At 55.9% G+C, this 15,409-nt stretch overlaps 6 protein-coding genes across 6 annotated transcripts; 3 read left to right on the plus strand and 3 right to left on the minus strand.

Moving 5' to 3' along the window:
* Nucleotides 1-2,631: 2,631 nt before the first annotated feature.
* CGCA056_v001381 (uncharacterized protein) lies at nt 2,632-3,628 on the minus strand (the record flags this gene model as incomplete). Its single annotated transcript, XM_037316641.1, has 2 exons — nt 2,632-2,976; nt 3,155-3,628. 2 exons carry the CDS (start codon nt 3,626-3,628, stop codon nt 2,632-2,634), a joined length of 819 nt encoding a protein of 272 aa, XP_037184943.1.
* A 1,009-nt stretch (nt 3,629-4,637) lies between these two features.
* CGCA056_v001382 (Satratoxin biosynthesis SC1 cluster protein 4) lies at nt 4,638-6,071 on the plus strand (the record flags this gene model as incomplete). The annotated part of the gene is made up of 5 exons (XM_037316642.1): nt 4,638-4,808; nt 4,880-4,916; nt 4,972-5,413; nt 5,462-5,526; nt 5,575-6,071. The coding sequence occupies 5 exons, from the start codon at nt 4,638-4,640 to the stop codon at nt 6,069-6,071; spliced, it is 1,212 nt and encodes a 403-aa protein (XP_037184942.1).
* A 154-nt stretch (nt 6,072-6,225) lies between these two features.
* CGCA056_v001383 (uncharacterized protein) lies at nt 6,226-7,539 on the minus strand (the record flags this gene model as incomplete). Its single annotated transcript, XM_037316643.1, has 4 exons — nt 6,226-6,535; nt 6,593-6,780; nt 6,830-7,218; nt 7,269-7,539. 4 exons carry the CDS (start codon nt 7,537-7,539, stop codon nt 6,226-6,228), a joined length of 1,158 nt encoding a protein of 385 aa, XP_037184941.1.
* A 1,963-nt stretch (nt 7,540-9,502) lies between these two features.
* On the plus strand, nt 9,503-10,832 carry CGCA056_v001384 (uncharacterized protein; the record flags this gene model as incomplete). Its single annotated transcript, XM_037316644.1, has 3 exons — nt 9,503-9,622; nt 9,674-10,309; nt 10,368-10,832. 3 exons carry the CDS (start codon nt 9,503-9,505, stop codon nt 10,830-10,832), a joined length of 1,221 nt encoding a protein of 406 aa, XP_037184948.1.
* Nucleotides 10,833-11,239: 407 nt separating this feature from the next.
* Nucleotides 11,240-11,641, plus strand: CGCA056_v001385 (uncharacterized protein; the record flags this gene model as incomplete). The annotated part of the gene is made up of 1 exon (XM_037316645.1): nt 11,240-11,641. The coding sequence occupies one exon, from the start codon at nt 11,240-11,242 to the stop codon at nt 11,639-11,641; it is 402 nt and encodes a 133-aa protein (XP_037184947.1).
* A 2,883-nt stretch (nt 11,642-14,524) lies between these two features.
* On the minus strand, nt 14,525-15,319 carry CGCA056_v001386 (uncharacterized protein; the record flags this gene model as incomplete). Its single annotated transcript, XM_037316646.1, has 2 exons — nt 14,525-14,566; nt 14,630-15,319. 2 exons carry the CDS (start codon nt 15,317-15,319, stop codon nt 14,525-14,527), a joined length of 732 nt encoding a protein of 243 aa, XP_037184946.1.
* Between the last annotated feature and the right edge of the window lie 90 nt (nt 15,320-15,409).

Here is a 15,409-nt window from a genome sequence, read left to right on the forward strand (position 1 = left end):
CGAGTCAAGATGACGATCAGCAAAAAGCTTCAAGGCTTCTCCAAGATTTGACTTGGAGAGATGGGCGGAACTTGGAAGCCACCAGCGCCAACACGAACAAACCGCGCAACGGTTCAGCGGACGAACCCGCCGCCGGCGCCCCGGGGAACACCCGCGATGAAACGAGATTGTCCTGTCAAGATACCCGTCAGAGGATAGTTCACGTCACAGGAGATTTGACAAGGCCAAGTTTTTTTTCTGCCTCTGCTTGCTCCTCCGCGGGCAATGAGTTCGAGATGCCTATTGCCTATCCGTAATTGTGCCACCGATAAGGGCCAAAGAGCGCGACGATACTATGGGGGCCGTTGGTGGGGGGCTGCCCCCTTGCCCGGAGAGAGAAAGACTGGGGGGAGGCTCAGGGCCCAGGGTCCCAAGCCGGTGTTGGATTGCAGTGTTGGTGAAACGATTGCGTCCTGCGCTAGACCTGGGGGTGCCAAGTTCGCCAGAGAGCCTGACATGTTCGAAAACCGACGTTGAAGGTTTGGGGGATCTCCAGTTGTCATGTTTGTTGACGTGAAAGTTTAATTTGATCAAGTCTAATTTACCCGCGGGATGTGGCTCGCTTCAACTCCGTCGGTCGAACGGTTTCTTCGCTGTCGTCTTAGGGGTTTACGTCTTAAGAGCCTTTTTTTCAACGTTTCGTTTGACTTCGCCCCCTTTCAACGTCCGCAATTTGCGTCTGGCTTGCCTGCCACAATGTCCGAACTGAGACAGTATTGTTCCCGCCTCACTCACCTGAACAGTGACGCTGGCGCTGATATAGGTCCCTCCCAGAAACCACTGTGGACTCTCTGTGAGGGTACTATAGACAGCGTTCTAGATCTCTCTAACAGTCTTTTCGTATCGCGGGCGCCGGGCGATGATGGGCGGCGGTGGTGGATCCTGAGCGTCCGAGAGCCAATGCAACACTACCTTACGCAGGCAACGGACGCAATATGCCGCGCAGCAGGTAGCCACGAATGGGGGGGGGCGACACTTCTCCAATAACAAGTGTAAAAGAAAACCCCTCATAGGCTTGTAGGAAAACACACGGACGATCTCGTGATGACTCTAGACCCAGCGCGTAATTCCGTACCGTTCATGCAAATCTCATGGCTCGGGAATGCGTTTCCGCCTTCGTCCTGTGCAGTAGTGCAAAAAGGACGGCGCGCCGAGACGGCCGGGGAGACCGGGGCCCGGTGGTGTGGAGACGCACGCCCGGACCTCCGATTACCGGTTACGGCGTAGCTCGGTTTGCTGCCAAATGGAATAACGCATAGAAGGCGTAGACGGCCAGGCACAAAGGGCACTGTATCCGGTTGGTGCATGCAAATCGGCAAATGCAGGAGGATGCGCGATGCATACCGGGAGGAACGCCGCGGTCTCCCCCCGGAGACCTTTCTTCTTCGCGTCTGGCGCGTGAAAATCCTCCCGCAAGCCAACACGCGCACACTCGCCCAAACCGAGACTGGCGCGTTTCCCAAGTACCGGCCCGTCCTTTAGACGAACCAAACAAACATGCAAGCCTTCTTCCAACGACATGTCGCAGCAAACTCAAAACAATTAGATAGACGAGCTTGTGGTTGCAGAGACGAGACAGTGTCACATCAACAAGGTGGGGAGGAGAGGGAGCAGAATTTAGCAAAAAGGACTCAATTCCGGCAGGCCTGGAATCAATCGGTTCCCACCCGTCAAACTGGTCAACACCCCCTTTTTTCCTGTCTCCCATCGGCCTTTGAGTCCACAACACTCGACGTTCTCCACAAGAGAAAGGCCGGGGACCCTTTGCTGAAGACAATGCCATGAGGGAAGAGCTGTGGAGTGCGGCGCGCCGCGCAACGGTCGTTGGTGCCACTGCCGGGGGGGGGGGGGGGGTGGTCAAGCTGTTTTCGTAATCTTGGGTTGCTGGAAGAAAAGGGACAATAGCGCACGTGGGCGGTAGGGTACCGGCCAAAGATTGATTGCGCAGTGCACAGATATCCGGAGGTTTTTTCTGTTTGTTTTCTCTTCTGGGCTTGTCGTTCATGAGTCGTTTGACTCGTTATCGATTATCATCGCCTATTATTTGGCCCCCCATCGTGTGTTTTCGTCGGCTATGCGACCCTTTTCGGGCAGATATTTGACGATTTGCCCCCAAATGGTTGCCTCTGGATTGGAGCTTTCTCTTGTGGGAGAAAAGAGGAAAGCGTATCTGCCGCGTCGCATGTTCCGGGACCCCCCCCCCCCCCAGACAGCTGCAGGGGCTTCCGGAGGCTTCGCACGCGGATCTCCGTTAAAGAAGACAGGGCCCTTGGGGGACGGCGATCTCTTACGGATTACGGACAACTTCCGGTGGGCTCTCTCGTACCTAACACGGCGGCGAGATAACCAGAACCGGTCCAGTGAAGCTATTCTCGAACGACACAACACATGATTTCACAGGCAAATGGTGATACCGAGTATGGTTTGAGGACATAGGTCTTGATTGTCTATTCTTTTTTCTCTAAAAAGGATAAGGGGGCTATGACTTATCAGGGCGAGGACACCCCCGAAGAATCTCCTCGACACGAAATTGTTCACATGACAGGTCATGTCTCAACTACACTACTACAACACGCCTCCGGAGAGAAGGGCTTAGGCAAGCTTAGCCTGGCCGTTGGTGACAGCCAGCTCGACGCCCTCAATGACGAGGTCCGGGCGGGACAGGAAGGGCGAGTGGGAAGTGTTGGCGTAGAAGGTGGTGTAGCCGGCGGGGAACTGGGCGGCCATGGCCTCCTGGGTGGCGAGGGGGATGGCCTGGTCCTGCTGGGTGTGGAAGTACATGACCTCGATGCCCTCATTCCAGGGCTCGTAGGTGGCGTCATCGGAGAATACACGCTTGGACTCCCAGCTGAGCTCAGCAATGGCCTTGGCCTGGAGGACGGGGTCGACATCGGCGTAGAAGATGGTTTCGGGCGTGTCGGCGTAGACCTTGTCACCCTGTTCACACGTGTTAGTCGACTGTGGTCTTTGATATCAAGCGAGAGCCGCTTTCTGCATCTGATACGTTGCATATGCCCAGGCAAGGGTGCAAAACAGTGACAGATGCAGATGCAGAGGGGGCCCGTATGTCAAAGAAGGAGAGAGCGGGGGAAAACGTATCAAAAGATTTACTTACATCGGCTCTCATCCAGGGGAGGAACTCGCCGCTGAGCATGTCAACCAGGCTGGTGGAGGTAGGGGCGGCGAAGGCGGCGAGGTAGACCATCATGATGACACCGCCCGTCTCGCTGTTGTTGGCGCGCTGCTGGTAGCCGAGGCCGGAGACGGCGTTGGCGCCGACCATGCCTCCGTAGGAGTGGACGACGAGGACGATCTGCTTGCCGGCGTCGGCGAGGGTGGTGAGGGTGCTGCGGAGGACGGCGGCATCCTCGTCGAGGCTGACCGTGGCGGGCTCGGCGCCGACGGAGGGGAGGGTGATGGCCTCAGACTCGTAGCCCTTGAGGGTCAGGCCGGCGCGGACGAGGTCGAAGGACTGCGGACCGTGCCAGGCACCCGGGGTGAAGACGATGGTGGGCAGCTCTGCACGGGGCAGGACGGCCGCGGAGACCGCAAGGGCCGAGGTGAGGAGGCTGGCGATCTTGGGGAACATCTCTTCTGTGTGTTTCTCTGGTTGGGGATAGAGTGCTTTTGTCAAGGGCTGGGATCACACAGACGAACAACTGCCGATCGATGCTTGAAAGAGGTGGTATAAATCAAGGTAAGAGGGTACCAAAGGATGGACTTGTAAGGACCGGTGGGATGCCAGAGGCCGTTGTAAGGAACGTGTGTATAAGTTGGAATTGTACGACGACGGACGATGCCCAGAACAAGCTTGACAGACGAGGCGAGGATGGGGGAAATCGATTAAATGGCGCCGAGCGTGAGGAGAGAAAGACCAAAATGCCACGAGGTAGCGACGAACTCGGGCGCTTTTATCCTCGTCGAAAATACTGCTTCCATGAACCAAGCTCCGATACCTCGTCAATATCGCGGCCAAGGAGCCCTCGCACGGCACGCCATCCCATGATGTCTCCAGAGTCCCTCCCCCCTTTCCGAATGGAGATGTCAGGACGGAGGGTGATGCCTCGATTGAGGTTGCTCGATGGAGCATGGCAACGTGGTACGGCGTAGTATTGGTTATGGGGTCGTTGTCTGAACTCCCGTGATAGTCGCTGCGATCAGACGCATCGCTAGTCGAACCGGGGTTGTGACGGTGCCACTCTGGTATGGACAAGGGCTCGACGACGCCGTTATATTGATGTGCCGTTGGATACCTACCCCCCCAGTTGGCAGTGCTACATGCCCCCTCTGAGGGCCCCAATCGACCATTTCTGTCGCTGTTATCCGGCAAGTTGTTGCCCCTCAAGTGCCGAGTCAGTTTCTGTCTTACCACTTTTTTTTTTCCCCGGCCAGGGGAATCGACAAGTCGTTTATGTATAAGGACTCTATAGTAGGCGCTGCGCTGCTCCCACATCGCGGGTCCAGTTGTTCCCTTTCGAGTCGAATTCGCCTGTCTTTTCATCTTACTCGTTTTATATATTCTTCGTAATCGGACGCTCAGATATTGGATTGTTGCTTCTGGCCGGTCCTTCCGGTCTCCATCTTTTCTTTCAGCCGCCATGGCCGACACTGCGGTGGAAGACCCCTTGGCGAATAGAGGGCCGGAGCTGAGCGGCACCACGACGGCGCTGCTCGTTCTCGCGACGGTGTTTGTTGGCCTGCGGTTCTGGGCGCGATGGACGGTTGGCTTCCACTACGGCCTCGATGACTGGTTCATGGTCGTTGGACTGGTGCGTTTTCGGTGTGGTGATGGCGGTGGTGGTGGTGGTGTCGTGGGCAAAGACTAACACGTCAGAAACAGATCGTCACCTTCATGGCGGGTGCTCTCAACTATGCCAGTAAGCAGATGCCAAAACATGAAAAAGTTGAATACAGACTCACATCGTGTCATAGTGATTGCACAAGGTCTCGGGCGCCATGCCTCGACTCTCTCTATGGACCAGCAGGTGCAGTTCCTCAAGCTGCTTCTGGCCTTTGAGTGCGTCTATGTTACGGCGGTCATGTTCATCAAGATCTCCCTGCTCCTGATGTACCGTCGTATCTTCCCGTCTCGCGGCTTCAAGATCTCGGCCATGGTTCTCGGCTTCCTCACCATCGGCTGGTGGATCTCGATCGTCCTGGTCTGCGTGTTCCAGTGCACGCCCGTGGCGAAGGCGTACATGCCGTGGATCGACGGCACCTGTATCGACCTCAAGGCGTCCTTTATCGGAAACGCCATCCCCAACATCCTGACGGACGTCGCCATTCTTTGCCTACCTATCAAGGAGGTATGGAGGCTGCAGGTTACCATGGTGCAGCGCATCTCGCTGTGCTTCATGTTCCTGCTGGGTGGATTGTGAGTAACTGCGTCTTAATGTGGGAGAAACTTGCCTAACATCAGCAGCGTCCTGTTCGCCAGTATCTACCGCTTCACGACGATTATGCAGTTCCAGTTGACGGACACGACATGTGAGTTGCTCGCCGCTTACGGTGTTTTATTCATCCTGACATCCATAGGGACCCTTGCTACCGCCTGCACGTGGTGCGTCGTCGAGTGCGCCTGCGGTGTCATCAGCGCGTGCCTGCCTACCCTTCGTCCGCTCATGGTCAAGGTTTCATCGCAATTCGGCAGCATCGCAACCAAGTACAACCTTTCCGGAGGCCAGAGCGGTGGCCGCAGCGGCGGCCGCGCGACCAAGATGGGCAGCCGCGGGCCCACGGAACTCATGACAATTGGAGGAACCGGCGGCAAGTCGGCCGACAGAGGATTCAAGCGTCTCGGCACCGAGGACCGCAAATACGGCGTAACAACGAGCGTCACGGGGCGATCTGAACGAGGTGGTAAGGGCCTACCCGACTCTGGCTCCGACGACGACCTGTCACTCAAGGGCGGCATCCGCATCAAGGTTGACCAAGAGGTCCGATGGGGCGAGGAACAGTCGAAGTACAATGAGTCAAAATACCAGCCTTCCTCGAGAAGCGCCTCGTCCTCGGGTCTTGGCTCTCGACCGTAGCTCATGAGTTGCTAATGAGAAGATTGTATTGATAATAGCCGAACAACAAAATAAACCTAATAAAGATTCTTCATCGTTAGAGTCAGCGACCACCCGCCGCGAGGAGAGTGACTGAAGATCCGCACCTTTTGAGCCGACCCATTGAGCCCGACACCTACGCATCGACCTCTCTCGTCCCGTACTCGAACATCGCATTCGACTCGACTGCCCCCTCGTCCACGAGCTTGTGAGCCGATTCCACGCCGGCGACTGGCAATCGATACTCGAACTTTTTATCGCTCGAAGGACCGCTGCCGTTGATTTGGTACGGGAATGGGAGGTAGTCGGGGAGCAGTCCAAGCTGACGCAAAGCCGTCGCCTGGTCCCAAGCGATATGCTCGTGGTGAAGATGGTCGCCGCGGACATTGACGACGCTTGTGAAGGGGATAGAGAGATGTTTGCCGGTAGGCGGCACTCCGGGAAGTCTGAGAGACGTTAGACTGAGCGATGGAAGCCTGGCAAGGGGGGCGGGGTGTGCTCACAGCCAGTCAATGACCTTATCATGGGTACACTTGAATACAAACTCATCAATCACTCGATCAATGCCCACCGTACGGCTCACCAGCTCAAGCTCTGTATCCTCTGGGTTGTTGAAGATGAAGTGATTGGTGTAGAAGTTGGTGAGACGGGCGCGGCCTACGCCGCCGGTGAGTGTGGGAATGTGATTGACCTCGTCGCAGTCAGCAGGTGTCACCGCCACATGAACACAAGACACTCACATAAGGTTGCTCAACCATGGTGGCCATAGTCTTGTCAACATTTCGCTCGCCAAATTCAAACAGGGTATGCTCCTCCCACACGGCTTCGAGATCGAAGTACGGTCCCCCGAGGATGGGCTTGAGGAATGTCAACGTGCGCGTGTGGGCGAGACCAGCAGCATTAGCGTTGAAGTTGTCATGGCTCGGAATGGTGAAGAAATCGCCGGCTGATGGATAATGATAGGTTTTGGACGGGGCAGCAGGTTTGGTGCCGCCGCCATCGGGACCTGAGGCGTGTGAGAGACTGGGAATACCGAGGGTTTGAGCAAAGTTGAAAAAGACTGCGGCTTTGATCTCAGGATGGCTCTCCAGAGCATCGACCACTGCCGGTGTTTGACAGGCGAGGCAGGCTACGTGACGGTCAGATGGGGTTGGTGTCATGTGATAATGAAGGGCTTACCGATGACGCCAAACTTGTTTTTGTCATCACAGCTCTCAAGCGCTTTCAATCGGGCAATGGCCAATGTAATGTCGTTGGGGATGTTGGCGAGTCCAGGAGCAACGACCACTTGAGCCACGGCGTAGCCCTCCTCGGCCCATTTCTGCGCCGGTGGAGGATCCAGAATCTTGTCGTGCTTGGCTAGGTTGAGTCCCGCCTCAACCAGAATGATGAGGCCGGGGCCGTGGCCTCGTCGCGACAGTGGCGGCCGGATCGTGATTGAAGGAGACATGGTGTTTCAGAGGTGAAATCTGAAGCCGAGGAGAGATTCTGCTGAACAGGACTGGGAAGTGACGTTGTCAATGGCGCTCGCCTTCTCTTCTACTACGCGACGCGGGTGGTGTTGTTGGAGATGGTGAGATGGACCTCCACTCGGTGCAACCCCCGCTCGAGATAGCGACTCCTTCCAACACGATTTCCAGATAAGGCAGTTCCGGGTCAGCAACCGTACGTTTCTGCAACGATCCCGGCCATTGCGACGTTCTTTCTTGAACTTGATCGTTCACCGTCCATCGGCAGTTGCGACTGTTGCAGCAGAGGCCATCGCGAGGTCGAGACTGAGCCCTTGGCGGTCGACTATGCAGTAGACAGCATCCATCTCGTGGGCAAACAATGCTCCGTCCGAACAAAGGTCGCAGTTGCTTGGCTTGGCGGTCGTCAACTCTAGCGGGATTGACGGGCGCTGCTGTCTCTCCTCAAGTCCACCCTTGCGTTGGTTGCCAAAGTCAATTGCGATAGATGCACCGCCAAAAGTCGGTTAAAGTCTCGGTGCAATTCTGCACGTTTATTTGAAGGCGATGGCGCATCTAAGACTGATAGACATTGCACGGCCGATAGCGAGCGTCCGAGACATGCGCCATTGGCACCGACATGAGTAGGTGGTACGGCATACCTCAGCTCAGCTCATGTACCTAGCCACACGTCGATATCGTACCAATCGCCATGTGCAGAATGCAAGGGACGACATGCAGGGGGTTGCAGCGCAGACGGGCATTCGAGGGAACAAACCCCTACAGATACATCCATAGTGCACTTGTGTGAGGGAAAAGAAAGTCCCCGATAAGGCAAGATTTGATGCAATGACGACCTTGACTTGAAGCGAGCCGCGTGGGGGTTGAATGCGAGTACCGATGACCTGGCAACTTCAATATCAACGACATCCAGCCTCACGACAGCAGAAGACTACAGAAGAGACTACTGTGGCTTCGCCCGTCACTCAAGCCCTCTTCCGTGTGCCGTCTGCCGTCTGCCGAACAGCACCCACCACCATGAGCAATGTAAAAGCCACGGCGCCAGTGTCCCGGGTGTGGGGGGAAAGGCCCGGCCGGCATCAACGCGGACGCTGCCAGGCCACCTCAGGGACTGACTGAACCGCTGCGCTGGATTGGACAGCCCGATCGGAGAGTTCCACAGGGGGGGACGTGGACAGTGGGCTTCTTACGAGTCCAGGCTCCCGGTTCCTAGCCGTCGATTCGAGGGATGGTGGTGTCACCAGTGTGCATCCCGTCCGCCTGCATCCACCGAATCGTAGATCCTCCCCCCCCCCCGAGCCTCCATCCAGCCAGCCAGTTCATCTTCAACAGCGCCGTGTACGACATCAACGTGAGATGCTCGTCCCGTCCTGCCGTGCCATGCGGCGCTTGGACGGCAGTGTCATGGATGTCACTTCACCGTCACTGACACTGACAAGAGTAAGGTGAAGTGACATGACAGCAACACTAGCTTCAGCCACACTCGACCGTCTCTTACAAGTTCTCGAACTCTAACCCGCATTCCTTGCTTGCGTTTCCCTCCAAATCCCTCCCGTCATCCAGCCCTGACTAGCCCACTTCTCCCTAAATAACTCCCATACCATGCCACGCCATCCTGTCCATCCCCAAATGGAGCTCCCTGGCCTCCAATCTGGCGTGGGCTCCCTTGTCTTGTTGCGACTGGCCTCCGACAAGACGAGAACTCTCTCCCATTTCAACTTCGGATCACATTGTCCCTTCCTTCAATTGCCATCCCACACTGTTGCTCGAAGCATCTGATGGTCATTCCATCTTTTTCTTGCGCCTCGTCTTGACCTGTTCCTCCGGATAAACGGCTGTCGCATCGCATACGAATCGCATCGATTCCGAGCTCTCGAGCTGGCGAGGTCCACGCCAAAGCTGTCCCTGCGAATCCCTCGAGCTACCTCTACCCGCGCCGGAGCCATGGGGAACAGCTTCCCGGTCAACAAGCAGACCGCCGTAGGGCTGCTGATGTTCCTCATCTTCCTGTGGACCCTGTCTACATTTACGTCGACTAATCCAAAGACGCCGCCGACGCACATCGTGGGTTTTTTCTCACGTTTTCGACGGGAACTCGCTGACTTGTGTGCTTAGACGCATGAACAACCCGCGCAGCCCGCCATTCCCGCTCAGAATCCCAACGTCAACCCGGGAGGTAAGCCTGCAAGTGTCCCCGAACACCAATCATCAGGCAACTCGAAGCCGCGACCGGACGCCTCCCGCCCAGACACGTCACCGCAAGTCACCCTGCCGCCATGGTATGAAGAAGACGAAGACAAGGCGAAGGCGGACGCCAAGGCCGGCTCCAAGCCAGCCAGCCAAGAGACAGCCAAGGTCCCAAGCAAGTCATCCTCACCGTCCAGCCAGTCGTCATCGAAAGACAGGCCCCTCATTCTCTACGCCTTCGCCGAGTCCGCCGCCGCTCTCGAGAACCTCGACTACTTTGTCAAGCAAGGTCTCCACGATGCTGCTGATTTCGTCTTCATCTTGAACGGCGAGACGAATGCGGAAAGCAAGATCCCCGAGAAGAAGAACATCAGGGTTGTCAAACGCCCCAACACCTGCTTCGATCTGGGCGCCTATGGTGAGATTCTTCGTGAGGGTGATCTCTACAAGAAGTACAAGCGCTTCATCACCTTGAATGCGAGCGTCCGCGGCCCGTTCCTCCCTCACTGGGCCCAGGCGTGCTGGAGCGATCTCTACCTGGATCGTGTCACCGATAAGGTCAAGGTAAGCAGGCCCCTCTCATCTCTGCGCAACATGCGATCCCGGTTCTGACATTTTCCAGCTGGTTGGTATGACCGCCAATTGCTGGCCTCGGTTCCACGTACAGTCGATGATCTGGGCAACGGACTCAACTGGCATGGACCTGCTCTTGAACCCTCCGCCCAGTTCACACGCCAGCGACCAGTTCGGCAACGAGAAGGATCCCGTCGGCCTCGCTGGCTGCTACAACGATTGGAACCACGCCGTCCACGCTGAGGTCGGCGCGACAAGCATCTTCCTGAACAATGGGTATAAAGTAGACTTGATGATGACGGCGTTCCACAAGTCTGAGAACTACATTGACGAATGCGACTCGTCGCAAAACGGCGATGTTTTGTGGAACGGAAAATACTTTGGGACCAACGTGCACCCCTTCGAGACGATCTTCATCAAGGCGAACAGGGACATTGACCCGACGTTGATCAAGTCACTGACGGAGTGGCAGCAGGCGTCGGGATGGAACAGCTACAGCGCCTGCAAGGCGTGAGGACATTTTTCAGAGATTGACAAATAGGAAAAAGACATTTGATATTTAGGCGCTTGGAGTTGAATGGCTACATATTCATAATGAGGAGTTACTATACGGGAAAGAAGGGTTGGAAAGTCATACCATGAGCATAGTTCGAATGCATTTTTCAGACATGAACCGGACCCCCCCCCCCCCATGCTTACCGAATGCAATGGCAGGTTACAGCGAATTACAACAAAAGGCTTGTGCTGGCAAAGTAAAGTTTTCTATTCTGGACTTTGCGCGTTGGTTAGATTAAATGCCCTCAACACCACCGCGTCCATGACTCGCAGACAGATCAGCGGTGCTCAAGACCTTCGAAATGGTTTTCGTGAGATGAGACCGCGGGACGCGCGGAGAGATCAGCCTGAAGGGCACTTTTAGCCATGGCTTCATCTCAAGTTGCCTTTTGTTCTTTCGTCTTCCAGAGTTACAACGCAAACGACTCCGACTCACCTTTCAAACCGCAACTCGCCATGTGGTCGCCAGCCATCATCTTCGCCATCTTCACCACTCTTTCAGCAGCAAAAGACTGCGCCTTCTACTGGTCTTATCCAAGCGGCGTATACGACAAATGGGCGCTGGGCCGCATCGACGAGGCCGTCGGCATCTGCGCCACCGAGATCGGCGGGCATGTACTCATCCCTGATATGGACGTCCAGAACGGCGACAACAAGGCGAACCGGTGTACCGTCTGCCGAGGAGCTAGGAGCGGCACGGAGGATTTTGTGTTGGACTACTTCACGATTCGGTGTGGTTATTTCGGGGACGGATCGTGTTCTGCGTGAGAGGAGTTGGTGGTGATGGGTTGGCTGTGTTAAGCTTGGGGCTGCCAACTGGGATACAATGTCATGTTGAGGAAGTTTGTCGTCTCTCACTTGTAAAAAAGATTGTGATTCAACATTCATGCTTAGCCCCTCTCTCGCCAAGCATGAAGGCTACTGTGGTCGCAAGACTACATCTCTGCCTCGAGCCTCCGGCTTATCGTTGTCGTCTTTGCATTGAGAACCTTCCGCTTCTTGTTTTTCTCATGACCTGAGAACCTCCGCCTCCGCCTCCTGCAACGCCTGTACCCTAACTCATATGTCTACATTTTACCCCTCAAGTCAACCCTCATAGCCCTCGACCAGTGAGAGGTACCAGAGGTATTTCCAGTCAGCTTTTTGGATACCTACCTCAACCTTTGTAAGACCCGTAACTTCCCTTCCTCAACCTCGAATAGTAAGTCTCGCCAGAAGCATCTCCAGCTGACCCGCCTCCAGAACCTGTCTCTACTCTACTTCCACCTTGGTAAGAACCGTAATTTCCTTTGTTCAGCCTCGAGTGGTAAGACTCGCTAGAGGCATGTCCTGTTGGCTTCCAGGTGCCGTATGACCCAGCTCCAGCACTGCCGCCTTTGTATTGCCAACTTCCTCCAGATGGAATCTGTCCGGTTCCGCCACTTCCCAGTTGAGAATCACCCGCAACATCTGCCGCTGTCTTTTGGACGCCATCTGCAGATTTCTGCCAGTCCGCAAAGGCGCCTTTCATCTTGCCGGGCCCCCATAGCTGTGAGCCCTGGCTGGCTTCTCCCGCTGGGACTTGTTGGCTATCTGGCTGCGCCTGACCGCCGCCGGCTCGAAAGTTGCCTCCCAGGCCAACTGGAAGACCTCCCATGTCGACATCAAGCTTCCATTGACCACCAGAAGGCAGATCACCAGTGCCACCTTGGCCTGATGGAATGCGTCCATGAACACCAGCATCGTCGTCCGCAATCCACTTTCTGAACTTTCTTCGATCGGGGATCTCTTCTGCACACTCGACCCATTTGCCACCTCTTTCACGTCCAGCACCGTCTTGAGCTATGCCAGATGCCCCTGAACCAGATCCATGACCAGCATAGCTAGCCTCGCCCTCGTCACTTGGGGGATACTGAGGCTTTGTGGGCCCGTCCGCTCCGGCGCCGTTCTCAAGTCCGCCAGATCCGCCCTGGGTTATCGTGGCAGGATCGGGTACTTGGGCGTTAGGGTCCGGAACTGTGCCCGTGTTCCCGGAGTTCGATTCTGTACCTGGCGATGTAGAGACGTCTGGCTGCTCTTTGTCTGCCAGATTGGTGCTGTCTTTGCCGGCCTGCGTATCGCGTTTGGCTGTCTCGTTATTGGTGATTGGGTCGTCAACAGGGATGTTGGCCTGCGTACCGTCTGGTGCTCCCTTCTTGACGTCTTCGCTGGATGAAGGCTTCCCGGTCAAAGGCTTCTGAAATTTGTCCCCGGAGTCACCAGCTGGTTTGCGTGGTCCACCAGAACCAGAAATAAGGCCTTGTGCGCCAGCCAGGCAAGACTTGTACTCGACGCACGGCGCAGTCACCAACTTGCAGCGTCCATCCTCGAGAATCTCGTCCTCCTGGCACTCCGGTACAGCTTTGGCGAAACACTCCCCGGTGACGGCGTTGTAGACGTGACCCTCGGTACAGGTAGGCTCCTTGACAGCAACACAGCTCTTGCCATTAAAGACGAAGTTGGCATCGCACTTGGGGTCGTTGCTCGAAACACACTCGCCGTTCTCGAAATAGGTATTCTCAGGACAGTCGGGCGTGACTCCCATGCAGCCAGTGCCGTTGAAGACTTGATTCTCTCCACAGCTAGGCGGCAACGCTGACACGCACTGCCCATCCTTGAGAACATAACCGGGCTTGCATGTTTCTTTCTCGATCGAGATGCAGGTCCCTTTGACCATGGTCTTGCCGTCTGGGCGGCTGGGTCCATCCACCGATCGGCACCCGTCATCTGTGAGAACGAACCCAGCTTGGCATGCAGGTTGGCCATGAATGCAACGGCCGTCTCGGTAGACTGCCGGTGGTGTACAAGTGGCTTGAATAGTCGTGACGCATTGCCCTTCCTGATTGAGCACTGAGCCAGATGGGCAGACCGGGGCGTCCTTGATGGATAGACATCCGACGCCATCAAAAGCAGTGCCTTCAGGACAAGAGGGCTTGCTCCCGATGACACAGGCACCATCATGAAGAATTCCTCGCGCACACTCTGGTCTCCGGTTGAGGTTGCACCGCTTTCCATCCCACTCCGCAGACGTACCGTCGCACGTTGGCTTAGCGTAGCTGACGCATTTGTCGCCCTCGAGGATCGTCTTCCCGGAGCATGTGGGACTTGATCGGAGAATACATTTTGAGTCGTGGTACAGGTATCCCTCGGGGCAGCCGGGCGCTTCCAAGGTGGATACACAGGTATCACCATCCGGATAGGTGTTGTTGGGGCAATTCGGAACTCCTCGCTTCACGCACTGATCTGCTTCTAGCATCCAGCCGCTCGGACACGAAGGTTGACGGTTGGAATACTTAATGCACTCTCCATCTTTGTATGTTGTACCGGATGGGCAATCCTCAGTGGCCGTCGTGGACTTGCAAGTATCTCCTGAGACAGTCGTCCCGTCTGGACAGCAGCGAGAAATTCCCGATGCTCTGTCTGTAGAGATCTTTGTTCCAGGGGGGCATCTAATTGCAGTGTGGTTGAGTCAGCTCTCTGGCTAATATTCATTCCCATCGGTTTGAATGATACTGAATAGAAGTACTTACTTGGCTTCGCTAACGTCCACACATGATTGTCCTTGAAGGGTTGTCTCGCCAGGGCATTGGGGCTTGCTGCTCACTGTGCAGGATCCACGTTCAGGATCCACGTTCAGGATCCACGTTCAGGATCAAAGGTCGAGTCGCCTTGGCACTGTAGGTGTTGATCAGCACACGTTTCCCTATCTTCGCCACTCGTTCATACGGATGGGCATACCTTTGGCCCCTCGGAAGAGGTGCATTGGCCGAACTCAAGAGTTGCCCCATCAGGGCATTGAGGGGACTTCTCTGACATACATTGCCGGCTCGAGGACACGTAGCGGGCTCCCGGTGGACATTGAGGGTCCTTCTTGGAGATACACGAAGCGCCTTCGACTTTGGATCCGTTAGGACAAGACGGGCCTTCGGGCGTCACGCAGCTGGCTCCATGAACGACATCGCCCTCAAGACACTGAGACTTCTTGAGGGACTCGCAGATGGCACCACGAAGCTGAAACCCCTCGCCACAGGTGGGGGCACGCTCATGAACACAGTGCTTGCCAACAAAAACAGTGCCGTGATCACAGGCAGGCGGCTTCCGAGAGGTGCACTGGCCGTCGCTGTACTCGTAGCCGTTGCCGCATTCCGGAGGAGCGTTGTGAAGGCAGTGCTTGCCCTTGCGGTACGTTCCCGGAGGACATGAGGGCCCGGTGATGATACAGCTCTTGCCGTCGAAATCAGTACCGATAGGACAGCACTTGACGCGGCCTGAGTTGGGATCGGTGGCAGGTATGATGCTGTCCAGATTATGCTGAATGGCTGATCCGGAGGATCCCAGGGAGAATGGACTGCCTAAGATCTGAGCGGACTGCTTGGCTAGACAGCAGCTGAAGAGAAGCCAAGGAGGCGCTAGAATAGCCAGGCGCATCTTTGCAAAAGCGCTGAGCGGTGGTGTAATAAAGATACGATGAACGATGAGTGTAACAGAATAAGTTGTCGATGAATGATGCTGACTGAA

This window comes from Colletotrichum aenigma (genome assembly GCF_013390185.1).
Source record: "Colletotrichum aenigma strain Cg56 chromosome Unknown KSG_Cg56_contig01, whole genome shotgun sequence".
Taxonomy (NCBI): Eukaryota; Fungi; Ascomycota; class Sordariomycetes; order Glomerellales; family Glomerellaceae; genus Colletotrichum; species Colletotrichum aenigma.